Source organism: Pongo pygmaeus, chromosome 15, assembly GCF_028885625.2.
Source record: "Pongo pygmaeus isolate AG05252 chromosome 15, NHGRI_mPonPyg2-v2.0_pri, whole genome shotgun sequence".
NCBI lineage: Eukaryota > Metazoa > Chordata > Mammalia > Primates > Hominidae > Pongo > Pongo pygmaeus.
Window position 1 is genome coordinate 92529612 of NC_072388.2, and position 27899 is coordinate 92557510.

Here is a 27899-nt window from a genome sequence, read left to right on the forward strand (position 1 = left end):
ACAGCATCAAAGGGATGGTGCTAAACCATTCATGAAGGACCCACCCCATGATCCAATCACCTTCCGCCAGGCCCTACCTCCAACACTGGGGATTACAACTGAACATCAGATTTGGTGGAGACACAGATGCAAACTGTAACAGTGGTTCTACTCACTGATAAAGGAGGCATTGGAAGAGGAAGATCAGGCCTCTGAGGGAAGACATTGAGATCTGTTTCAGACGTGTTGTGTTCACGGTATCTTTGAGACACCTGATAGGAGCTGGTAATTAGGTAGTTGTATTATGGGTCTGGAGCTCAGAACAGAGCTTTGAACTAGAGCTAATGAACTTTGAGCCCACACACAAGTGTCCAGTGACCTTCCCTGAATTGCATATAGATGGCTGCTGAAGTTGTGTATGAGTGTGAGATTGCTTAGGGGAGGGCAGAGAATGAAAGAAATGTGGAGTGGTTCTGTGACTAGGCCTTCAGAAACTTCAACAGATCATGGCCCAGTGGAAGAGGATGAGCTCTCCAAAGAGACAGAGAGGTTGCATCTGTTAAGATGTCTTTGGCTGACAGAGGCTTTAAAGTATAAGCACATTGGTTGTTTACTTAATAGGAAGTCCTGAAGATAGCTCCACAATATCAGGGGGCTGAGATCTTGGAATTCCCCTCAGGTTTGCAAGAAGGCTGCCACTGTGGAGGTTATTATAACCTCATATAACTACAAAACAGGTAATAGGATCAAGCAGAGTCATTAAGAGAAAAGTCTCCTGGTGTACCTCTTTTGTTTTGTCAGAGGGAGAAAGTATGTCTCAGAAGCTTCCCAGCAGATTTTCTCTTCATTCTTACTGTCGAGAACTGAGTCACATGGCCACCTCTAGCTGCAAGGAGCTCTGGGAAAGTATCTTGCTTTTGTAGTCTGTGTATTGGTGTCTTAGTCTGTTTTTACACTGCTATAAAGAACTGCCAGAGACTGAGTAATTTATAAAGAAAAGAGGTTTAATTGACTCACAGTTCCGCATGGCTGGGGAGGCCTCAGGAAACTTACAATCATGGTAGAAGGTGAAGGGGAAGCAAAGACCTTCTTCACATGGTGGCAGGAATGAGACAGCTAGCAAGTGCAGGGAAAACTGCCTCTATGAAAACATCAGATCTCGGGAGAACTCACTCACTATCACGGGAACAGCATGGGGCGAACTGCCCCCACGATCCAATCACTTCCCACTAGGTCTCTTCCTAAAAGCTGGGGATTACGATTCAAGATGAGATTTGGGTGGGGACACAGCTTAACCATATCAATTGGCAAATGGACAAGAAAAAAAGGGTGTTGATAGCAGTTGAGTAGCAACAGTGTTGTCCACCACAGGTGACAGGGGAGGGTCATTCATATGAAGCCAAGGAGTGTTTCAAAAAGGAGACAGTAGTCAGCACTACTGAATGTGGCTGAAAAGTCAAGTAAGATGAGGACTGAAAAATGTCCATTGGATTGAATGACATGGAGGTCATTGGTGAATAAAGTGTGAACTGCTTCAATGTCAGCATAGGCCTGGAATATAGATTAGGGAAGGTATCAAAAGGCCTCTAAGTAGGTTGAAAGTATCTTTGTTCCCCAAGTGAAGATATGCAAATCAAGGAAGCTTGCTGTCATGTAGCTTTTAAAAATTCCTCTAGAAGATGGAACAGGTGATGAAATTATAAAACCACACTCTAATCCATCAAGTCTGTCATTTGCTATCCATTCAACCTTGGGCAAGTTGGAAACTGAGCCTTAGTTTCCTAACTGCACCATGGCAATTGTGAGATAACACATATAAAGCTGTTTCTACGGTATCTAGCAAATAATGAATGCTCAGTAAATGTGAGCTTTTATTATGATTCTGTTGGGCTAGTTTTTTTTCCTATGTAGATCTTATGTTGATACAAGTTTATTTTATGAATGTATGATTACTACCGACATTAAAAATATTTCCATTGTTAACATGAAGCATGAAATACTTCTCAAGGACCTTGGGACAAAGCTTGATAAAGTCAAGGGCTTATGTGATATTTTTTAAGTATGAATATATGGAGAGAAGTTATTTCTAATTTAATGATTAGAGACTGAAAAGTCATATTGAAGTAATTTCTTATATATATATATACCAAAGGATGTTTTGTCTGGTGTTTACATTTCATGTACGAATTACATTTTCTACATTACAGTGTATCATTGTCAATTACTGGAATGCCTCATGAAATATAAACAAGAAGTCTGGAAAGTAAGTTTTGGGTCAAATTTAACCCATAGTCACAAACTTAATTTGTATAATACAGTAAAAACTGTTTACATATTAAAACTGTTGTTTAGGTCAAATTTATTGACGTTCTATTATTTTGATGTGGCAGAACCTAAAATTCTTTCTTTAATGGTTAATTATTTATCATTTAGAGCAGAAATGGTACTTTAAGAACATCGTGTCTTGATGGATAAAGTAATTGGACGTATCTTATTCTTGGAATTAAGCTAATATTATATGTTATGACAAACAATTTTATTTAATTTGAAAGGTTGCTTGAGAATGTGTCCTCTTTCAAATAGGGGATGTGAATGTTTAAGAAATGTGATTAGGGAAATGTTTTTTCAAATACGGTATTTGGCAAACTGTCTTATGCTATTCTAAAATCTTTCTTTAGCATCAATCTGATTAGAGATGAATTTGTTAGAAGATAAAGTACTTTGTACTCTACCTGTGAGGGCTCATTTACAGAAGGACCAGTAAATAAATAAATCATTAAAATATAATGTTTTAATGTGATCTAATCTATGAAGCATGAGATTCCAGGGAAATTACTCACCTCAACCCCTCCATTAGAATTTTCACTGCTTTGGTAATGTTGAAGTCTCTACCTTTCTTTTTATTTCATGATGCTAAGTCAAAATATGCTTGCTGTTTCCTTTAGGATCTTTTGTATGTGATTGCGTATGGGCCTTCACAAGTGAAGCCTCCAGCTGTGCAAATGCTTTTCCACTACTGGCCCAATTTAAAACCTCCTGGGGCAATAAGCGAGTACAGGGGGTTGCAGTACACAGGTAAGAGGAGAGGAGCCCTGTGATGCCCCATCTGTATTTCTCCTGTGCCACACTGGCCTCACCTACTTATACATATATTTTTATCTTGCCGGATTATATTTTCTATGCCTTTGGACATGGTCATAAATCCTTTCTGAAACTAAGTGGTTTAACGATGAATTAATTCAAATCAATTTCAAAAGCATTTATGGCATCAGGGCAAATTGCCTTAAGTCTCAGTCCCATTTGCTATACCACTGGCTGAGGGTCTTAACTCTGGCTACCATTAATCACTCCACAGGGATGAGCAGTGAGAGTGATGCTGCAAATTTGCTCATCATTTAGCAGAAACCCCAACTAGCAGATTCTGCTCTGATAAGAAGACTTGCAGCACTTTCAATATCACCAGCTCATGCACTAAATAAAAATTAAATGACCCAGACTGGGCACAGTGGCTCACGCCTGTAATACTAGCACTTTGGGAGGCCAAGGACGGCAGATCACAAGGTCAAGAGATGTACACCATCCTGGCTAACATGGTGAAACCCCGTCTCTGCTAAAAATACAAAAATTAGCCGGGCATGGTGGTGCGTGCCTGTAGTCCCAGCTACTTGGGAGGCTGAGGCATGAGAATTGCTTGAATCTGGGAGGCGGAAATTGCAATGGGCCAAGATCGCACCACTGCACTCCAGCCTAGCTGCAGAGCGAGACTCTGTCTAAAAAAAAAAAAAAAAAAAAAATTAAATGACCCCGATAGGCTGGGTGCAGTGGCTCATGCCTGTAGTAATCTCAGCACTTTGGGAGGCTGAGACGGGCGGATCACCTGAGGTCCAGAGTTTGAGACCAGCCTGGCCAACATGCAAAAATTAGCCAGTTTTGTTGCTTGTGCCTGTAGTCCCAGCTACTCAGGAGGCTGAGGCAGAAGAATCACTTGAACCCAGGAGGAGGAGGTTGCAATGAGCCAAGATCATGCCACTGCACTCCAGCCTGGGTGACTGAGCCAGACTCTGTCTCAATAATAATAATAATAATAATAATAATAATAATAATAATAATAATAATGATAATAATAATAAATAAAAAATAAAAAATAGGTCAGGTGCGGTGGCTCACACCTGTAATCCCAGCACTTTGGGAGGCCTAGGCGGGTGGATCACAAGGTCAGGAGATTGAGACCATCCTGGCCAACATGGTGAAACCCCGTCTCTACTAAAAATACAAAAAAATTTTAGCCGGACGTGGTGGCACACGCCTCTAGTCCTGGCTACTTGGGAGGCTGAGGCAGGAGAATCGCTTGAACCTAGGAGGCAGAGGCTGTGGTGAGCCGAGATCACGCCACTGCATTCCAGCCTGGGTGACAGAGTGAGACTCTGTCTCAAAAAACAAACAAAAAAATGACCCCAATAGCCTGGTTGCTCAGCCATTCAACAGTGAATGAATTTTGGTGTAATTAATAATGAGAAAAGAACATTAACTTTAAATATAATGACAGGTATCTACCAAAAAATCCTGCGAAACAAACAAACAAATCAACAACCTCCAGGTCCTAGGAGGTTGTTTATGTATATATATTATTAAATCAAAGAAGAAACCTATGGCTAATGGAGTTTTTGATGCCCTTGTTCACCTTTTTGCCCCACTTAATTGTAGGTATAATTTTCTGAAAATGAGAGAGATGGATATTTTTGCAAGGTTGACTTTTCTCCAACTTATTGTAGGCTTGCACACTGATGTTCTGAGAATCTACTTTTTTGTTCGCATTATTGGTATTTACAAAGGTGATTTGAGGTGGTTTTCAAGGGAATTTAACTGAATTCAGGTGTCTGATTTACGTTCCTGATGAAAGACTTAAAATCAAGTGTTAGAGATAGTAATACTTGTTGTTTGGGCTTTTGGTGGCCCTTGGTGGGCTTATTCTAAACCCAAAATACATGGTAACAATAATAAAAACAATGAAGGTAGATAGTAAGTAAATTTTTTAAAATTGGAAATTCGTATCGTTGGTGCTGTATATCATAGATAGCAGAAATGTTTGAGTGTTGCTAAGTGAAGGATTGGAATGTAAAAGCAGCACAACATACAGAAGCATTAATAGAATAAAAGGTGAAAAAACTGAAACATTTGACACTAACTACTTCTCATTTGATCCCTGAAATAAGCACTTACGTGAAGTATAAATGGATAATCAGTATTAAATAACATTTATTTATTCGATAAATATTTAATGAGTAACTACTCTGTGCCAGACACTGTACTTCCTGTTAATAATACAGGAACCAACACAAAACCAGGTCTAATGGAACTTACTACAATCTAGACATGGAAATCCATTCATTTTATTGAACAAATAATTATGGAGTGTCTACTATTAGGCAGGCATTATTCTAGGCACTCTTGGTGAAGCAGTAAAGAAAACATGAAAATCATTAATATCTTGGAGCTTACATTCTAATTGTTGGGGAAAGACCCCAAAACTGCCTTACAGGGTAATAAGTGCTAAAGTAGAACAAATACAGAGAGCTGTGGGGACACACAGGAAGGGTCTCTAACCTCACCGGGATGTGGGCATGTTTGGGAAGGGGTATTTGTTAAGGCAGATTCTCAAGTAAGTGACATTTAAGCTGGTACCTGAAGGATATGTACACACTGGATGTCAGAAACGGGTGAGGCATGAGTGAATAAAGTGTGAGTTGCAAGGCAGAAGGTACTGCAGGCAGAAGATAGCATGATAGTATTTAGGAATTGGAAAAAGTCCAATGTAGCCAGACATTGGAGTGAGAGGAGGAGAGTAGCCAGAGATGAGCAGAGAAGCTGATAGGCCTGGGAAGGAGTTTGGATTTTATCCTAACAGCAAAGGGACGCCAGGCACAGGTTTTAGATGGAGAAGCCACTTGATGAGATTTGCCTGTTCAGAGCATCTCAAAAACCCAGCAAACTGACAGCCACTTCCACCCATCCCCGTGGCCATTGCCCAAAGAAGGTTCAGTCAAACCTGTCTTTACTGAAATAGCTCAGCCTATGCCCACTACAACCAGAGCAACTTTCATCTTAGTGTACCAAGATGTCTCTGTCTGAGGGCATTCATTCTTCAGTCCATCCTTGCAATGATGCGTTCATGCTTCCATTCTTTCAGCAGTCTGTTATAGGATGCCTGCTGCCCTCCAGGCACTGTCCTAGGTACTGGGGAAGTAGCTCTCTTGAAACTCCCATTCTAGTAGACCATGACATTCTGTGTAGGAAACAGAAGATCACAGAAAAAAAATCATTCTGGTCTATAGATTACTACTTATCCAGCACTGGCTGCTGGTCAGACATTGTTTAGCTGCTTATTATATTATCTAATTTTTTTTAGCCCTCTCCTAATTGAAGACAATCTATGGACCAGGCACCATAATGGGTTTTACAGATGTTTTCTCAATTAAACCTTACAAAAATGTTGGGAAGTCAGTTGTCCTATTTCTGTTCTACAGATGAGGAGTGGGACACAGTTTAAGTAACATGCCTAAATTCACACAAATAATAAGGGCACAGATTGAATTTGAGCCCCACATTTTTCTACTTTAACTGTGTTACATCACTTTTTTCAATTTAGTTCTTTAACTAAACATTAGGTAAAGCATTAGAAATTGTCTGCAATGCCTACTGCAAGACATACCACAGAGTATCACCAGTATTTAAATGGCACTATAACCCCAAATATTCTTAATGAAAATTGTATGGATTTTATTAACTTAGAATCTCAAAGATGAAACGCTTTCTTAGGAACCAGCAACTTTTGTTTGTTTTCCCAGTGATTTACAGCATTTCCTCTTTAAAAAGTAAAAATTTGGCCAGGTGTGGTGGCTCATGCCTATAATCCCAGCACTTTGGGAAGCAGAGGCAGGTGGATCACCTGAGGTCAGGAGTTGGAGACCAGCCTGGCCAACATGGTGAAACCCTAGCTCTACTAAAAATACAAAAATTAGCCAGGCGTGGTGGTGCAAGCCTGTGATCCCAGCTACTGGGGGGTTGAGGCAGGAGAATCCCTTGAACCTGGTAGGCAAAGGTTGCAGTGAGCCGAGATTGCACCATTGCACTGAAGCCTGGGCGACAGACCAAGATTCCATCTCAAAAACATAAAAATAAATTAAAAAAAATAAAAAGCAAAATTTTTTTTTAAAAAGGAAAATTTACTTATAGAAAAATTACAGTAACGTGGCCGGTGCAGTGGCTCACGCCTGTAATCCCAGCACTTTGGGAGGCCGAGGTGTGCAAATCACAAGGTCAGGAGATCAAGACCATCTTGGCCAACATGGTGAAACCCCATCTCTACTAAAATACAAAAAATTAGCTGGGCGTGGTGGCACGTGCCTGTAATCCCAGCTACTTGGGAGGCTGAGGCAGGGGAATCGCTTGAACCCAGGAGGCGGAGGTTGCAGTCAGCTGAGATCACACCATTGCACTCCATCCTGGCAACAGAGCAAGACTCCGTCTCAAAAAAAAAAAAGAAAAATTATAACAATATGTAAGGAGGAAAAACAACACCGCCATCCAGAAATGACTATTGTTAACATTTTGGTTTATTTACAGGTTTTGGTGAACTTTAAAAACTACAATTAAGATCATATTGTGTGTAATTACACAAGGCCCCTCCGAACTATTTATGATAAAAGATGTTAAACACAGGAAAGTTTAAAGAATCACTATGAACACACAGGGTTAATGATTGTTAGTAATTCACCAGAATTTTAACTTCACATATACGTGTAGGAATTATATATTATTTTCTAAACATAGTTAACATAGGAATATTTACAGCTCATACAAAGAAGATCAAATAACAAGAATTTGGTGATCTACAATGTTTGTTCCTTTTTGGTTTATTAGTGTATATCAACAACAACTGCTCCAATTATTTTGGCCTTAAAGATGGAAAAAATTGGCCGGGCATGGTGGCTCACGCCTGTAATCCCAGCACTTTGGGAGGCCGAGGTGGGTGGATCACGAGGTCAGGAGATAGAGACCATCCTGGCTAACATGGTGAAACTCTGTCTCTACTAAAAATACAAAAAAAATTAGCTGGGTGTGGTGGTGGGCGCCTGTAGTCCCAGCTACTCAGGAGGCTGAGGCAGGAGAATGGTGTGAACCCAGGAGGTGCAGTTTGCAGTGAGCTGAGATCGTGCCACTGCACTCCAGCCTAGGTGACTGAGCAAGACAACGTCTCAAAAAAAAAAAAGATGCAAAAAATTGATGTATCATATTTTTGTGGGACTCCCATGTGTATGTATATAATTAAAATGACTTTTTCTCCTGTTTAAAAAAAATGCAACAAATTATAACTTAAGTTTCTTGACAATGAAAATAGCCATTATGTTGTTCTATGCTTCTCTGCTTCCGTGGGAGAGAAAGAAATTATTGAGCAATTTTCCTGTTACAGTGTCCCAACTAGAAAATAATTTAGCCTTTGTTAGTAAGGAACAGCAGCAGTTATTCTTTAGTTTCCATTTGAACTATAGGACAAAAGATGTTACACAAGATGTACATCTCCAAGAAACAGACTCTACATTTCCAAGACAGGGACTGTATCTTTCTAAGACACAGACTGTTGCAAAAGCAGATAGAGAATAACTCAAGACAGTACTACAAGGTGAAATTTTGGTCTAGGCTACCAAATATCACATCACCACAATTGGATTTTTGAGTTATATACAAGTTAAGTGCAAGAAGGTCTACTAGTTCTTTTATATCACATTGAGTTCCTAGTTATCTTTTTTATTAACTCAGTCTTATCTCTACATAATTAAAAATGTTTTAAAACTTTTTTACCTGTGCCTTGTATACATGCAGAAAATCACAAATTTACAAGTGTTCATGGACCACCTCCTACCATATGTTCCCTCTTGCACCCCAAAGGTAACTACTGACATGACTTCCAATATCCAAGATTAGTTTTGTCTCTTTTAGAATTTTATAGAAATGGAATAAGCCATTATTTATTTGTGTGTGTGTGTGTGTGTGTGTGTGTGTGTGTGTGTGTTGTATGTATGTGATTTGTTCATGGTGTTGAGGATAACTGTACTTTGTTCATTTTTTTATTGCTGTGCCTACCAAATGAATGTACCATAGTTTACCTATCCATTCTATTGATGTCTCATATTTTTGTGGACTTTTGGATTATTCCCACTTTCTGGCTTTTATATATAATGTTCCTATGAACATCCTTGTATATGTCTTTTGGTGCATACTTGCATACATTTCTGTTAGGTGCCTATGGTGGAATTCCTGGATTGGAGGATGTACATATATCCAACTTTAATGGATAATGGCAAACAGCTTTCCAAAGTAGCTGTATTAATTTGTCCTCTCATTAATAGTGTATGAGAGTTCTTTTTGTCTCATTTTCCACATTTTGGTTATTATTTGTTTTGCTGGTTTTAAAAATTTTAGCCATTTTCAAGGGTGTGTAGAAGTATCTTATGATTATAATTTGCATTTCCCTGATTACTAGTGAAGCTGAACATTTCTTCCTATGTTTATTTGCCATTTGAACATCCTCTTATATGATCTTGGTCAGTTATACATGTTGCAAATATCTTGTTTTTTTATTTTCTGAATAATGTCTTATCATTAAATAAAGTTATTTTAATATTATCAACTTCCCATTCTTTGTCTTCATATTTAATCCTTTTCATGTCCTATCTAAGAAAATCCTTCCCTACCCCAAAATTATAATGCTTTTTTGTCATCTTCTATAATCTTTGTTTTTCTTCTTTTAGATGTATCTGGAATTAATTTTTCTATATGATATGAGGTAACGGCCAGTCTCTTCTCTTATGGATGGCCAGTTGACTCAACATTGTTTATTGAAAATATTATTCTTTCCTTACTACTCTGTGGTACCATTTTTGTCATAAATCAAGTGTCTATTTAAAAATGGTTCTGTCTCTGGATTCTTAGTACAACTGGTTTATTTCTCCTTTTACCAATACCATACTGTTTTAATTACTGTAGCTTAATAATAAAATTTTACATCCACCTGTGCAAGTCCTTTACCTTGTTATTATTGCTCTCTTCATCTTCCTTGTCTTCACCTACCTTCTCCTCTTTCTGTTCTTTCTCCTCCTCCTCCTTCATTTCTTCCTCCTCCTTCAATAATATCTTGCCTATTCCTAGCTCTTTGCTAAGTTAAAGAGTTTGTCAAGTTAAACATACACAAACACTCATACTGCTAGGATTTTGATTGGGATTGTCTTGAATCTGTGTTGAGATAATCTTGATCAATTTGGGAAACTGACTTCTTTATAATATTGAATCTTCCAATCCATGAACATGGTATATCTTTTCATTTATTTAGGCTTTTTTTAAGTTGCCCTCAATCCTTTCTCTAGTTTTCTACTAGATGTACATGTGTAGATGTCTTGCATATCTCTCATGTAGTTTATTCCTAGATATTTATTTTTAGAATATTATTGTCAATTATATATGTTCTAAAAATTACATTGTCTAACTCTTTGTTGCTAGTATGTAGATGCAATTAATTTTTAGCATATTGGTCTTGTATCCAGCAACTTTGCTAAGTCACTTTCACTTCTAATAATTTATTATGGTAGTCTTGCTTAAAAATTACTTTAATATGCACAATTATATTATTGTTGAATAATACACATTTAATGTCTGTTTCTCAATCCATAAGCCTTTTATGTCTTCTTGCCTTATTGCAGTGACTTAAATCTCACTGTGCTATGCTGATTCCTAAATCCTGTGCTATGCTGATTTCTAAATCCTTCCTGGTTTCTTCTTTGGCCCATGGGTCATTTAGAAGGAGATTTATAGTTTTATCCTTCTGTGGTCAGATAACATACTTTGTATTATTTCATTCCATTGACATTTTTAACACTTTCTTTAGGGTTGAACATGTGGTCATTTTTGTAAATGTTGCTGTGTAAAGAACTTTAAAAGAACTCAAGAACGTAAAAAGAACTTCTATTTGGCAGTTGTTTGTGCAGTGTTTTACATGTGTCAATGAAATCAAATTTGTAATTGTTTAATTCAAATCCTGTATATTCTTATTATATTTTTGCCCATTTCTTCTATCTGTTACCAAGAGCAGGGTGTTAAAAATCTCTTGCTATGACTGTGGATTTGTCTATTCCTCTTTGTAGTTCTGTCAGTGTTTGCATTATATATTTTCAGGCTCCATTATTAGGTGTATACGAGTTTAGAATGCAGTATCTTCCCAGCTAATTGAAACTTTTACCATTATGATGTGAATGTCTTTATCTCTTCTAATACTTTTTGTGTTAAAATCTACTTTGTCTTATACTAATGTAGCTATACCAGCTTTCATGAGTGTTTGCATGGTATAACTTTTCCCATCTTTTAATTTTCAATTTTTTTTGTATTCTTATATTTTATGTGTGTCTTGTAATCAGCATATAGTTCTTTAAACTCAATACTTACAATTTTTGCCTTTTAATTGGAGCATTTAGCCCATATATGTGTAATGTAGTTACTGGTATATTTGACTTTAAATCCACAATTTTCTATTGTAATCTATTTTTCCTGCTGCTTTTTTCTTTTTTCTCTTTTTTTTTTTTTTGCCTCTTTTGCACTGATTAAGTATATTTAAATATTTCATCACCTCATCTTTGGCTTAGTAAGTTATTTAGTCCTCTACTATTCTTTCAATCATTACCCTAGAGATTATATCATGCATTCTTGACTTATCAGTGTCCAGTATAAAGTAGTACTTTTATATTTTTGCGTAAAGTGGCAGAAGATTTTAACTCCATTTACTCCCTCCTGACTTCCATGCTATACTTTATTTTATATATATACATATATATATACATTCTACAAAACATAATTACTGTTGTTCAGTGCAGTCAGTTAGATTATATTTTCCTTTTTCTTGCTATTTTTCCCTTTTTGTATCTCTAAGCTCCTATCTGGGATTGAAGTTTTTTAAAATAATATCCTTTTAGATTTCCTTTAGTGCCATTCTACTGAAGATACGTTTTCTCAGTTAGTGTTTGTCTGAAAATGTTTGCTTTGCCTTTGTTTCTTAAGGCTATTTTCTCAATGTATACAATTTTTTTTTTTTTTTTTTTTTGAGATGTAGTTTCGCTCTTGTCACCCAGGCTGGAGTGCAATGGCACGATCTCAGCTACCTGCAACCTCTGCCTTCTGGGTGCAAGCAATTCTCCTGCCTCAGCCTCCCGAGTAGCTGGGATAACAGGCACCTGCCACCATGCCTGGCTAATTTTTATATTTTTAGTAGAGACGGGATTTCACCATCTTGGCCAGGCTAGCCTTGATTGGCAGTCATTTTATTTTCGATACTTTGAAGGTATTTCATGATTTTCTTATTTTCATTGTTTCTATAAAAAGTTGACTTTCTATCAAAGTCAATTGCCAATTATTACTCTTTTGAAGGTAAACTTTTTTTTCTTTGTCTTAAAAGTTTTCTCTTTATTTTTTATTTTTGGCAGCTTTACTATGATATATCTAGTTATGATATTATGTATGTTTGTCTTTTTGGAGAGGTTCATAGGACTTGTTGATCTGTGGCTTGATGTATTTTGTCACTGGAAAATTGTCAGGCTTATCTCTCTTTTGTTAGTGATAGTACTTTATTAAGGTATATTTTACATAAGTTAGATGCGCAAGTATCAAACATACAGCTGGGTCAATAATGACAAATGTATAATGCTCATGTAGTCATCATCCAAATAAAGATAATGGAATGTTTCCATCAACCCAGAAAGTAATGGTATGCCTTTTCCAAACACCATCCCCCTCTCTCATTCTGAAGTGATAACTATTCTGGTTTCTACATAATTCGTATATTCATCTAATTCAGGTATTCAGGTAAATGGAGATCAAACACGAAATATTTTTTCATTTCTGACTCCGTTCAGTCAACATATTACTGAGTTTAGTCCATGTTATTGTGGATATTAGTAGTTCTTTTTTTTATTGCTAAATATTCCATTGCATGGATATGTCATTTGTTTATCAACCTTCCTATTGATGTATATTTGGGTTGTTTTCAGTTTTTAGCCAATATACATAAAGCTGCTATGAATATCTTATACAAGTTTTTTTGTGGACTTATGCATTTATTTCTCTTGGGTATATACCTATGACTGGAATTGCTGGGTCATAGAGTTTATAAGAAATAGCTAAACAGTTCTCTAAAGTGTTTATGCCATTTTACATTTCATCCAACAATTTATGAGAGTTTCAGTTGCTCTCCACTTTGCTATCACTTGCAATTGTCTGTGTTTTTAATTTTAGCCATTCTGGTGAGTGTGTATCTTGTGGCTTTAATTTAAATTTCTTTGATGACTGCTGTTGAGCACATTTTTATATAATTATTGGTTATTCCTATACCTTATGAAGTACCTGAGAAAGTCTTTTACCAATTATTGATTGGGTTCTTTATTTTCTCTGTTGTTGATATGTAGTTGTTCTGTATTTAGTTTGACACAAGTTATTTGTCAGATTTATATAATACAAATATTTTATTCCAGTCTTGGGGTTACTCTTTTATTTTCTTAACAGTGTCTTTTTTGATGAGCATGAGTTTTTAATTCTGGTAAACTGAAATTTATCATTTTTGCTCTTATGGTTAATGCCTTTCATGTCCTGTCTAAGAAATCTTTGCCTTCTCCAAGATTGTGAAGATTTTCTCCTTCCAGAAGGTCTATATTTCCATTTAAGTCTACGATCTGTCTTAAGTTTAATTTTTGTGTATGATGGCTATGGCTTATTGTCTTCCTTATGATTTATATTTCCTTATTTCCAGTGCCCTTTGTTGAAAAGATTATTTTCTCCCCTTTGAAGTATATTGGCCCCTTGGTCATATTTATGTGGGTTTATTTATGGACTGTGTTTGTTTTCATTTATTTGTGTCTCTGTCTGTACACCAATACAATCTTAAATACTTTTATGTTATAGCTTTGAAATCAGATAGTTCAAATCTCTATATTTGTTCTTTTTCTTTGACTACTTTGGCTATTTTAGAGACTTTGCATTTCCATATAAATTTTAGTATCAGCTTTCAATTTTCAATTTCTGTCGAAAAAAAACCCCACTAAACCCAAAAAAAGGCCAGGCATGGTGGCTCACACCTGTAATTCTACCACTTTGGGAGGCCGAGGTGGGAGGGTCACATGAGGCCAGGAGGTCAAGACCAGTCTGGGCAACATGGTGAGACCCTATCTCTGTTTATTAAAAACAGCAGCAGCAGCAGCAGCAGCAACAACAACAACAACAACAAGAATTTCTGCCAAAATAATCCTGCTGGGATTTTAATCTGGATTGTGTTAATCTGTGATTCCATTTGGAAAGAAATGGCATCTTAACAATATTGGATTTTTGAATCCATGAATGTGGTATATCTTTCTATTAGTTAGGTCTTTTACAATTTCTCTCAGTGGTGCTCTGTATTTTTCACTGTAAAAGTCTTACATTTCTTTTGTTAAATGAATTCCTAGGTGTTTGAATTTTTTTATGCCATCGTAAATGGCATTATTTTAAAATTTAATTTCCAATTGTTTATTGCTTGTGTAAGGAAATCCAATTGAGTTTTACATATTGATCTTTTATCTCATGAGTTTGCTAAATTCAATTATTAGTTCTAGTAGTTTGTTTATTAGTTGGATTTTCTACATAGGCAATGGTGTCATCTGTGCTACTTCCTTTCAAATCTTTATATTGCTTATTGCTGTTTTCTTTCTTTGTTTTATTGTCCAGTACTTTCACAACAGAGAGTCTGTTGAATAGAATTGATAAGAATGGATATTGCATTAGTCTGTTCTCACACCACTATAAAGAAATACCTGAAACTTGTTAATTTATAAAGAAAAGAGGCTTAATTGGCTCATGGTTCTGTGGGATGTACAGGTTTCTGCTTCTGGGGAGGCCTCAGGAAACTTATAATAATGGCAGAAGGGGAAGGGGAAGAAGGCACATCTTCAAATGGCTGGTGGGGGAAGGGTGTACACATACTTTTAAACAACCAATTCTCTGAGCACTCACTCACTATCATGAGAGCAGCAAGGGGGAAATCCGCCCCCATGATCCAATCACCCCTCACCAGGCCCCTCCTCCAACCATGGGAATTACAATTCAACATGAGATTTGGGTGAGGACACAAATCCAAATCATATAATTCCACCCTTGGCCCCTCCAAAATATCATGTCCTTTTCACATTTCAAAACACAATCATGCCTTCCCAACAGTCTTCCAAAGTCTTAACTCATTCCAGCATTAACTCAAAAATCAACAGCCTGAAGTCTTATCTGAGATAAGGCATGTCCCTTCCACCTATGATCCTGTAAAATAAAAAACAAGTTAGTTAGTTACGGATTATAATGGGGATACAGGCATTGGGTAAATACTCCCTTTTCATATAAGTACCGCGCGCTAACCGATTGCGCCACTGGAGCTCCAATACTCCCTTTTCAAAAGGGAGAAATTGGCCAAAACAAAGGGGCTACATGGCCCATGAAGTCCGAAACCCAGCAGCACAGTCATTAAATTTTAAAGCTCCAAAATAATCTACTTTGACTCCATGTATCACATCCAGGCCACACTAATGCAAGGGGTTAGCTCCCAAGGCCTTGGGCAGCTCTGCCCCTGTGGTTCTGCAAGGTACATCCCCTGCAGCTGCTTTCATGGGCTGGTGTTGAGTGCCTGCAGCTTTTCCAGGTGCATGGTGCAAGCCATCGGTGGATCTACCATTCTGGGGTCTGGGGGACGGTGGCCCTCTTCTCACAGCTCCACTAGACAGTGCCCCCACAGGGACTCTGTGTAGGGGCTTCAACTCCATATTGCCCTAGTAGAGGTTCTCCATGAGCACTCTATCCCTGCAGCAGACTTCTGCCTGGACATCCAGGCATTTCCATACATCGTCTGAAATCTAGGCACCGGCTCCCAAGCCTCAACTCTTGCTCTCTGCATACCCTCTGGCTTAACACCACATGGAAGCCACAGAGGATTATGGCTTGCACTTTCTGGAGCAGTGGTCTGAGATGTATTTGGAGCCCTTTTAGCCGCAGCTGGAGCTGGAGTGGCTCTAATACAGAGAACAGTGTCCTGAGATTGTGCAGGGCAGCGGGGCCCTGCCCATGAAACCATTCTTCTCTCCTAGGCCTCGGGGCCTGCAATGTGAGGTGGTGTCACAAAGTTCTCTGAAATGCCTTCAAGACATTTTCCCCATTGTCTTGGATATTAACATTTGGTTCCTCTTTACTTATGCAAATTTCTGCAGCTGGCTTGAATTCCTCCCCAGAAAATGGGTTTTTATTTTTACCACATGGTCAGGCTGCAAATTTTCCAAATTTTTATGCTCTGCTTCCCTTTTAAATATAAGTTTCAGTTTTGGATAATCTCTTTGCTTATGAATATAAGTATGCATTGTTAGAAGCAGCTGGGCCACATTGTGAATGCTTTGCTGCTTAGAAATTTCTTCTGACAGATACCTTAAATCATCTCTCTCAAATTCAAAGTTCTACAGATCCCTAGAGCAGTGGCACAATTCTGCCATTCTCTTTGTTGAAGGATAGCAAGAGTGACCTTTACTCCAGTTCTCAATAAGTTCCTCATCTCCATCTGAGACTGCCTCAGCCTGGAATTCATTGTCCATATCACTATCAGCATTTTGGTCACAACAATTTAACAAATCTGTAGGAAGTTCCAAACTTTCTGTCATTTTCCTGTCTTCTTCTGAGCCATCCCAACTGTTCCAACCTTTGCCCGTTACCCAGTTCCAAAGTGACTTCCACATTTTAAGGTATCTTTATAGCAATGCCCCGCTTCTCTAGTATGAATTTTCTGTATTAGTTTGTTCACACACTGCTATAAAGAAATACCTGCAACTGGGTAGTTTATAAAGAAAAGAGGTTTAATTGGCTCATGGTTCTGTGGGTTATATTGGCTTCTGCTTCTGCAGAGGCCTCAAGAAACTTACAATCATGGCGGAAGGTAAAGAGGAAGCAGGCACATCTTCACGCGGTGGCAGGAGGGAGAGGTGGTGGGGAGGTGCCACGCACTTTTAGACAACCAATTCTCTGTGCACTCACTCACTATTATGAGAACAGCAAAGGGGAAATCCACTCCCACGATCTAGTCACCTTCCACTAGGCTGCTCCTCCAACACTGAGGATTACAATTTGACATGAGATTTGAGTGAGGAAACAAATCCAAGCCATATTAAATATAGTTGCTTTGTTCGTAACTTGAGGGAATATTTCACCATTAAGTATGCTATTAGCTGTAGGGTTTTGCAAATCTCCTTTTTATCAGTTTCAGAAAGTTAAATTTTATTTCCAGTTGACTTAGATATTTTATTCTGAATAATTTTTGTTTTTTATATTTATTTATTTATTTATTTATTTTGAGACAGAGTCTCGCTTTGTCACCAGGCTGGATTGTAGTGGTGTGATCTCGGCTCACTGCAGGCTCTGCCTCCCCGGTTCAAGCAATTCTTCTGCCTCAGCCTCCCGAGTAACTGGGATTACAGGCATGTGCCACCACGCCCAACTAATTTTTGTATTTTAATAGAGACAGGGTTTCACTATGTTGGCCAGGATGGTCTCTATCTCTTGACCTCGTGATCCACCCACCTTCACCTCCCAAAGTGCTGGGATTACAGGCATGAGCCACCGCGCATGACCAGTTCTTAAATTTCACCAAATGCTTACATAAACTAAAACAAATAAACAAAAAACAGAAAAATGATAAAAGTTGTGTTCTTTATGTATCATTGTTTTCTGCTTTTATCTTTATTATCTTGTTTCTTTTACTTTCTTGAATCTAATTTTTTCTTCTTTTTCCTAGCTTCTTGGGATTAAAAAATTAGATTGTTTATTTCCAACATTAATTTTTTTCTAATTATCCATTTAAAATTACCAACTTCCCTCTAAGTTCTACATTTGCTGCATCCCACAAATTTTGATATTTTGGGTCTTTACTAGCATTCATTTAAAAATATTTCAACATTTTAATTGCTATATCTTTATTGCCTGTGTTATTTAGGAGAGCAGTTTAACTTGCAAATATCTGGGTTCTAGTTACCTTTTTGTTTTGATATCTATGGTAATTCCATTGTAATTAGTGAACGTTGCTTCTCTCATTTAACTCTTTAAAGGTGTTAATTCATTGTATCCAATAGGAAATTACATATTATTCTTGTAATTGTACCTCTGAATGTAGTATGATATTTTTCTCTGCCTCTTTGAAAGATTTTCTGTTTATTTTTGGTATTTAGTACTTTCATTATGTTCTGCTTGAGTGTGGTGGTTTTTGTACTTATTTTGCTTGGGGTTTGCTGAGCTTCTCGAATCTGTGGTTTTGTGTTCTTCATCAGTTTTGGAAAAATTTGGGATATTATTCTATCCAGATATTTATTCTGCCATTTCTTTTTTCTCCTCTCATTGCGGGACTTTAAAAAAATATTTGGTACTTTTTCCAGAGGTATCAAATACTCCATTTTTAAAAAATGTTTACCTGTGCATTAGTTTGGATTTGTATTAATTTTTGAAGTTCACTGATCCTTTCTTCTGCTTTGTCCAATATTTTTTAAAAGTCCAGTCAATGAGTTAGTAATTTTATATATGCTATCTTTTCTAATTATGTTTTTAGGTCTAGAATTTTCTTTTAGCTATTTTTTACAGTTTTCATCTCTCTCTGGGAATTTTCATCTGAATGATCTATTTCTGTATATTCTTTAATATATTTGAACTACTTATTTTAAAATTCTTATTTTTAATTTGAAATGAGTCTAGGTCATTTGCTTCTTTTCACTCTTTTCCTTTGATTATGGATCACATTTTCTAGTCCTTTCACATGTCTTGTAAATTTTTTATTGTATGATTGACATTGTAAAGAATATGTTGTAGAGACTCTGAACTATTTTATTTACCCTAAAAAGCACTGAATTTTGTATTTTGTATTTGCTGGTGTGAAGTTACTGGTGGATCACCTTCTTGCATCAAGGCTTAGCTTTATTTATTTATTTTTATTTTAAATTTTCAGATTTTATAGACTTCTTGATCTCTAGTCTTTTAAAACAAATTTTACTTGTACATATTTTTGTTTTTTTGTTTTTCCCTCCCTCCCTCCCTCCCTCCCTTCCCTCCTTCCTTCCTTCCTAACACGGTCTCACTCTTGCCTAGGCTGGAGTGCAATGGCACCACAATCATAGCTCACTGCAATCTTGAACTCCTGAGATCAAGTGATCTTCCCACCTCAGCCTCCTAAGTAGCTGGGACTACAGGCATGACCAACACACCTGGCTAATTTTTTATTATTTGTAGAGATGGGCCTCCCTATGTTGTCCAAGCTGGTCTCAAAATCCTGGATTCAAGTGATCCTCCTGCCTCAGCCTCCCGAAGCGCTGGGATTACAGACATGAGACACTGTGTCTGGCCTAATTGTACATTTTTATGGGATGTAAAGTATCCCATACATTTTTGTTATAGCCTGATATTTTGTTACCTGCATAGACTGTATAATGATCAAGTCATGGTATTTGGGGTGTCCATCACCTCAAGGATTTATTATTTTTATGCACTGGGGACATTTCAAGTCCTCTCTTCTAGGTGTTTTGAAATATACAATACATTGTTGTTAAATACAGTCAACCTACTCTACTATCAAATATTGGAACTTATTCCTTCTGTCTGTTTGTACCTGTTAACCAGCCTGTCTTTATCTGCCCTTCTCTTCCCAAGGGCTTAGATTTATAACTTGTTAAGCCAAGTATATTTCAGTTTTGCCTTTAGTCCTAGTGTATAACTATGACTCCTATAGCATTATGTTCAATATTTGTGTTATGTAGTGAAAGCAGTGTTTAGAGGGATATTTATAGCACTGAAGACATACAGTAGAAAAAAGGACCATGTAAAATCAATGCTATAATCTTCTACTTTAGGAAACTAGAGAAAGAAGAGCAATTTAAGCCTAAAGCAAGCATAAGAAAGTAAATAACAAAAATTAGAGAATAAGTCAGTAAGATTTAAAACAGGAAAACATAGAGAAAAATCAAAAAAATTAAAAACTGTTTTTTAAAAAATCAATAAGCTTCTAGCCAGTCTAACCAGGGAAAAAGAGGAAAAGGCATTAGACACACATTTCTAATATCAGAAAGGAAATAGATATTACTATTTCCTGATCTCATGGACATTAAAAGGATAGTGAAGGATTACTATGAATAATTCTGTGTCTACAAATTTTTAAACTTAGGTCTAGAGCATGGTCTTCATTCCTAAGGTGTGACCTATCTGTTACAAACTATTGTCTCCTGAATTTCTGGTGTGTTCACTAAAGTTCTTTGCTTTGGCTACATTGGAAATACAACATATACCTAGCCCTTTGTGACCTCCAAAATCTCTGTTCTGCTTTCAACCATTGAGCAGAGTTCTCTGCTAGTCCTCGCAGAAGTTTGCTCTGAGCACATGCAGGCCAAGGACCTGAGGGATGCCCTTCCACTAATCTGTAATACCTCTTCTCGGCAGCTCTCCTCTGTTCCCTACCTTTACTCACAAATTCCATCCGCCTTAGCATTTCTTTATTTTGATTTCTCTACCCACTGAAAATCTGTTTCTTCTACCCACCAAAAATGCTGATTTCTTACTGAGTTCCATTTTTCTATGCTGCATTTTGGAAATATCACCAGGCAGAAAGCCAAGGTGAATGTAGAACTTAACTTGTATGCTTTACTTTTTAAAAAAGAGAGCAGCCCTGTGCTGTATCTATGCCCAATGTCTGAAACCAGTTTGTCCAGTGGAAAGATAAGTTCAATACCAGCTTTTTATTATGGTTGTAACTGGAAGTTTCCTTATCTCTTCAAAAGTGGCTTCTGACACATTCTCATCCCTCTTTCTGGAATTCTAATGGCATTTATGTTAGACCTTTCTCTCATACATCCTTTTATGCATATTTTTTGTATTCCCCGTCCCCCACCATTTTATCTTTCTGTGCTTCACACTGAATCTTTTTCTGACATGTCTTCCTGTTCTTAAATTCTTTAGCCTCCTAGTTATATTTTTAATTTTGATTATTATATATCTTTTCTTTCTAAAGTTTTGTAGCCTTTGACCAACATTCCCCAAATTCTACCCCCCATTGTATTTTTCACTTCCAGAATTTCCATTTGGTCCATATGTATATGTGAGTGTGTGTGTGTGTGTGTGTGTGTATGTGTGTATCTCCAGTTCTTTGATGATATTCTCTTATCTTTACTTTATAGAACATATTAAGCATAGTTATTTTAAAATCTGTTTCTGATGACTCAGTGTTCTGGATCCCTGGAGATTCTGATTCTCTTGTCTGTTGTTTCTTTTGTTTTTTTGTCTTCTTGTTTGTGTGGTTGTTTTTTATTGTGTTCAAGACAATAGATATAAAAACTATAAACCTAATTTGAGACTTAGTATGATGGATTCCTTCAGAGAGAACTTAATTTTGCTTCTGGGGAAAGGGTATAATTCTTAGGTCAGATTTTCATTGTTTGTGCTCTGTGGCTACTGTAACCACTAATTTCATATGTTTATCTTTCCCTCTATATTCTTACCTTCTCAGGTTTGCTTACCCTTTGTGTGTATATGTGAAGTTACCAATGAACTTTTTGCTCATTTTTAAATTGGGGTGTTCATTTTATTATCTTATTATATTGTATGTTCGAAATATAAGACTTTTGTCAACATAGTGTGAATATGCTCTCTCATTCAGGAGCTTCCCTGTTCAAGTATTTCAAAGAGAAGGAGATTTTAATTTTGATAAATTAATTGAAATTTATCTTTTTTTTTCTTTTGTGGTCCCTTTTTTGGTCTCTCCTAAGGTTGTAAAGAAATTCTATGCTTCTAGAAGTTACATAGTTTAAGATTTTACATCTAAGTATATGATCTATTTGGAATCAATTTTTGTATATAGCGAGAGGTAAGGGTTGGATTTGTTTTTCCTTTAAGGATATCCAGTTGTTTCAGTTCAATTTGTTGAAAAGAGTATCTTTTCCGTATTGAATTACCTTGACCCTTTTGTTGAATAGTAATTAACCATATATGTATGTGTCTATTTCTAAACTATTTTGTTTCATTGTCTATCCTTACACCAATATCACATAATCTTGATTACTACAGCTTTATAGTGTATTTTAGAATCATGTAGTATAAATCCTCTAGATTTGCTCTTTTAAAAATTTTATGGGCTATTTTAATACATAAAATTATGTAGTGTAAATACTCCAGATTTGTTATTTTAAAGAATTTTTTGGGCTATTTTAGTACCTTTGCATTTTCATATAAATTTCACTATCAGTTTGTAATTTCTACAAAACAATCTGCTTGGATTTTTTTTTTTTTGGGGGGGGTGTTGAGGATGGAGTCTTACTCTGTTGCCCAGGCTGGAGTGCAGTGGCATGATCTCAGCTCACTGCAACCTCTGCATCTCCGATTCAAGTGATTCTCCTGCCTCAGCCTCCTGAGAGGCTGGGATTACAGGCACGTGCAACTATGCCTGGCTAATTTTTGTACTTTTAGTAGAGATGGGGTTTCACCATATTAGCCAGGCTGGTCTGAAACTCCTGACCTCAGCGTGATCCGCCTGCCTCAGCCTCCCAAAGTGCTGGGATTACAGGTATGAGTCATTGCACCTGACCTCTGCTTGGATTTTTGAATGAGACTACATTGACTATATAGTTTAATTTGGGGAGAATTGACATCTTAACAATATTGAGTCTTCTCATCCATGAACATGGTATATTTATCCATTTATTTAGGTCTTCTTTAATTTCTTTCAGCAATATTTGCTAGTTTTTAGTGTACAGATCTTATATTTTGTTAAAGGTGCTCCTAAATGATATTATATGCTATTATAGTGTTTAAAAATTTTAATATTCTACTTGTTTATTGGTACTCTATGAACACTCTGCAACCTTGCTAAATTCACTTATTAGTTTTTATGGTTTTTTTGTAAGTTTCTTAAGATTTTCTGTATACCCGATTATGCTCTCTGCAAATAATTTTTATTTTTTCTTTCTAATTTGTATGCGTTTCTTTTTCCTTCCTTCCTTCCTTCCTCCCATCTCTCCACCCCTCTCTCTCTTTCTCCATCCTTCCCTTCCTTCTTTCCTTCCTTCCTTTCTCTTTCTTTCTTTTTCTCCTCTTTTCCTTTTCTCTCTCTCTTCCCCTTCTTTCCTTTCTCCCTTTTTTTTCTTTCTATCCTTCTCTTTTTTTTTTCACTGCTTAATATCTCCACTTGAATAGAAGTGCTGAGAGTGGACGTCCTTGTTCTTTCTCCCAATCTTTGGGGAGAGTATTTGGGCTGTCACCATTAAATTATTATGTTAACTGTAGGTTTTTCATAGATTTTTTTTTTTTTTTTTTTACCAGATTGAGGAAATTACTGTCTGTTCTTAGTTTGCTGAGAGCTTTAATCATGAATGTCAATTTTGGTCAAATGCATTTTCTCTTTCTATTGAGATGATTATATGATTTCTTCCCTTCATTCTGTTAATATGGTAAATTACATTGATTTTCTTGGCAATGTTATGCCTTTTATGCCTATTTTTTGTATTCCCTGTCCCCCACCATTTCATCTTTCTGTGCTTCACACTGAATCTTTTTTCTGACATGTCTTCCTGTTCTCAAATTCTTTAGCCTCCTAACTATGTTTTTAATTTTGGTTATTATATATCTTTTCTTTCTAAAGTTTTGTAGCCTTTGACCGACATTCCCCAAATTCTGTCCCCCTATTATATTTTTCACTTCTAGAATTTCCATTTGGTCTATATGTATATGTGAGAGTGTGTGTGTGTGAAATGCAATCTTGCATTCTTGGGATGAACTCATCTTGCCGTGCTGTATTATATTGCTAGATTTAATTTTCTAAGTTAAGTGTTCAGGCTCCTACATTTATGAGAGATATTGTTTTAGTTTTATTTAATTATGATGTCTTCATCTGGTTCCATTTACAGAGTAATACTGACCTCATAAAATGAGTTGGAAAATGTTTTTTCTCTTCGAATTTCTGGAAGAGTTTATGTAAGATTTGTATTATTTATTCTTTCAATGATTAATAGAATTTACTGGTGAAGCCATATGGACTTGGGGTTTCTTTGAGGGAAATGTTTTATGTTGTGAATGTAATTTTAGTAGTTATGGGTTTTTTTTTAACTTTTATTGAGTTATAGTTTTAATTTGTGTGTTTTAAGGAATGTGAGCATCTCATCCAAGTTTTCAAATTTATTAGCATGTCTGTAGGATCTGTAGTAATGTTCTACCTTTTGTTCCTGATACTGGTAATTCATGAATTTTCAATTTTTTTTTTTGTCCGTCAGGATGCTGGGGCTTATCAATTTTTTGGGACTTTTCACAGAACCAGTTTTTGATTTTATTGATTTTATCTATTGATTTTCTGATTTCAATTTCATTGATTTCTTTTCTTTATTGTTTTCTTCCTCCTACTGAGTTTTGTTCTTTTTCTGTCTTCTTAAGGTAGATGCATAAACCTTTTATTTTAGATCTTTAATATTTTCTTATATAATAATTTTTAGCTATAAATTTCCATTTAATCATTGCTTTAGTTGCTTCCCAGAAATTCATTATATATGTTATGCTTTTATTGTATTTCAGTACAGGATATTTTCTAAAGTTTCGTCTTTCATTCATGGATTGTTTAGAAGTGTGCTTTTTAATGTGTAAATATTTGGTAATTTTTCAGATACTTTTGTGTTATTGGTTTCTAGTTTAATTCTATTGTGGCCAGAGAATATACTGTATGATGTAGTTGCATCTAAATTTTTGAGACTTAGTTTATGGACCAGAACACCTATCTTGATAAATGTTGCATGTGTACTTTAAAACAATGTGTATTCCACAGTGGTTGAGTGGAGATTTCTAACATTATACATTAGGTTAAGTTGTTTGAGAGTGTTTTCAAGTCTTATATGTTTGCTGATTTTCTGTCTGCTTGTTTTTATCAGTTACTGGGAGAGGATTATGGAAACTTACAACTTCAGTTATGCTTCTTTCAATTCTCTCACCTTACTAAGGGTACAAATATTTATGGTTTTTATGTTTTCTGGGTTAATTGATCCTTTCATCATTGTAAAATTGCCTTGGTTTTTCCAGTAATATTCTTTGTTCTGAAATCTACTTCTCTGATGTTAATATAGACACTCCAGCTTTCTTATAATTTCAATTATGGTATAACAATTATGCCATAATTGCATAGTGTAATTTTTCTGTTTACTTCTAGCTTATCTGAGCCTTTATATTTTAGATATGTTTTTCACAGGCAGCATATAATTGGGTCATGGGTTTTAAAAAAAACTTAAATCCTATTTGACAATCTTTGCCTTTTACACCATTTACATTAGTAAAATTATTGTTTAGACCATTGGCATTTAATGTAATTTCTGGTATGAATTGAAGCCTATCATGATACACTTGTATGACTGAAGCCTATCGTGTTATACTTGTTTTATATTTGTCCCATCTGTTCCTTTTTTTTCTTTTTGATATCTTGCCTTTTTTGAATTAATTATTTTTAGTGTTACATTTTATTTCTGTATTGTATTGTTAGCTATACCACCTTTAAAAAATTGCTCTTGGGTTTATAATATGCACTTTTAACTTCACAGTCTACCTCAAATTATATATATCAGTTTACATATAATGTAAGTCCTTTTTATATTTTAATTTTACCCCTCCTGTCCTTTTTGTTATTGTTACCAAACATCATACTTCTATATATATTATTGGCCTCTATTCATTATTATTATTTTTGTTTTAAATAATCAACTATCTTTTCACAACATATTAATATGAGTAAAAAAGCCTTCTGTGGTTATTCAGCATACTTACCATGTCCAACACACTTTATGCCTTTGTGTAAATTTGAGCTACTATCTGGTATCATTTTCCTTTAGCCCGAACAACTTCCTTTAACATTTCTTGTAGTGGAGCTCAGCTGGAAATGAATTCTCTTATTTTGTGTTTGTCTTCAAATAGTCTTTATTTCATACTCATTTTTGAAGGATATTTTCACTGCGTATAGAATTCTAGGTTGACAGTTTTTTTCTTTCAGCCTATTAAAGATGTCGTTCCATTGTCTTCTGGCTTGCATTGTTTCTGATGAGAAATCAGCGATCATTCTTATCTTTGTTCCCCTGTAAGTAATGTGTCTTTTTTTTCCCTCCTGGCTGCTTTTAAGATTTTCTCCTTATTGGTTTTCATCAATTTGTTTATAATGAATTTTGGTGTTATTTTCTTTGCTTTTATCTTGCCTAGGATTCATTGAGCTTCTTGGATTTGTGGATTGTTTTCATCAGACTTGAAAATTTTTAGCCATTTTCTCTTCAAATATTTCCCCCTTTTATTTCTTTTGTGCTTTAAATCACATGTACTTGGAGCAATCATAAAAATTTGGCTTTATACTAAGTAAAATATATGTAAGGTAAAACTGCCTGAAATTTTCCCACAGTTCACTGTATCTCTATTTTTCTTCCATTATTTCAGTTTGGGTAGTTTTGTTATGTCTCCTAATTCACTGATATTTTCTTCTGCATTGTCTATTCTTTTATTAAGCCCATTCAGTGAGTTTTTCAAGTTGTATTTCTGATTTTTAAAGTCACATTTAATTTTTAAATTATATCTCCCATCTCTATCCTCATTATGCCTATCTTCATGCTTGCCTTTGCCAATGTTTATGATAACTATTGTAAAGTTCTTCTTTGCCAACTACTTCATCTCCACAATTTCTGGGTTTGTTTCTGTTGATCTGCTTTCCCCCTGGTTATGAGTGACATTTTACCCCTTTTTCAAATATCAAATAATTTTGACTGGATGCTGGATTTCATGATTGTTACATTATTGAGTGTCTGAATTTTGCTGTCTTCCATTACAGCATGTTGAAGTTTGTTTTGGCAATCAAGTTACTTGTGGATTAGTCTGACCATTTCAAGGCTTATTCTTAGGTTTTGTTAGAGTGGGCCTAGAGTAACTTTTTCTCTAATGTTAGTTTAGCCCTATTACTAAGATATGACCCTCCTAAAGTTTCTATGATTCCTCCAAGTATTTAGTGATTTCCCTCTACTCTGACTGGTTGGACCTTGAATATCTTCCAGCCCTGTACAAGCTCCAGGAATTGTTTAGCTCACAGAACCCTCACAGTTTTTCTCTATCCAGCCTCATGGAGTTTTACCTTACATACATTTTACTTAGTATAAAGCCAAAGACTCAAAAGGACTCCTATTTAGATTTCTGGATCTCTTTCTTTGCATAGTTCCCTCTTCCTTCGTACTCTATTCATCAAATTTCAGCCACCTGGCCTCTCTAAACTCCAGTTTTTGTCCCCTCAACTAAAAACAAGACCATACTACTCTGCTTATCTTTCCCCTTCTCAGGCCAAGGTCTGGAAATTACTGTCAGGAAGAAAGCCAGGGTGATTGTGGGGCTCACTGCATTATTTCTCTTCTCTCAAGGATCACTGTCTTGTACTATGTGGAGACCAGTTTCTGAAAATAGTGTTTCAAATATATATTTTTTAGTTTTCTAGTTGTTTATGGTGGGAAGCAAGTCTAATACCAATTTTTCTATCATACTTGAAAGGATAATTCTTGTCTGCTGTGTTTTTATGCTATGTTTTTTGTTATTATTTTTGAATGGTGATCTATTATGACTATATTTGCCACAAGATAAGGTATGCTGATTGTCCTTATATCAAAATCAATTGTAGTGCTTTCCCCAATTAGAAATACCTGTGTTCTATCCTCAAACATTTTGATTCAGAAGATCTAACATGGGTTCCAGACATTATATTTTTAAAATCTTGACAGTTGATTTTTGATACATAGCAAAACTTAAGATCACTGTTCTAG

At 36.0% G+C, this 27899-nt stretch overlaps 1 protein-coding gene across 1 annotated transcript in view; it reads left to right on the forward strand.

Annotated features, from left to right (window-relative positions):
• Positions 1 to 27899, forward strand: part of UNC79 (unc-79 homolog, NALCN channel complex subunit) — a 279575-nt gene that overhangs the window by 63216 nt on the left and 188460 nt on the right. The window contains exons 6-7 of the mRNA XM_054447451.2: positions 2187 to 2242; positions 2925 to 3054. Of these exons, the coding sequence (XP_054303426.2) occupies positions 2187 to 2242; positions 2925 to 3054 (186 nt within the window). The remainder of the gene's footprint in view (positions 1 to 2186; positions 2243 to 2924; positions 3055 to 27899) is intronic.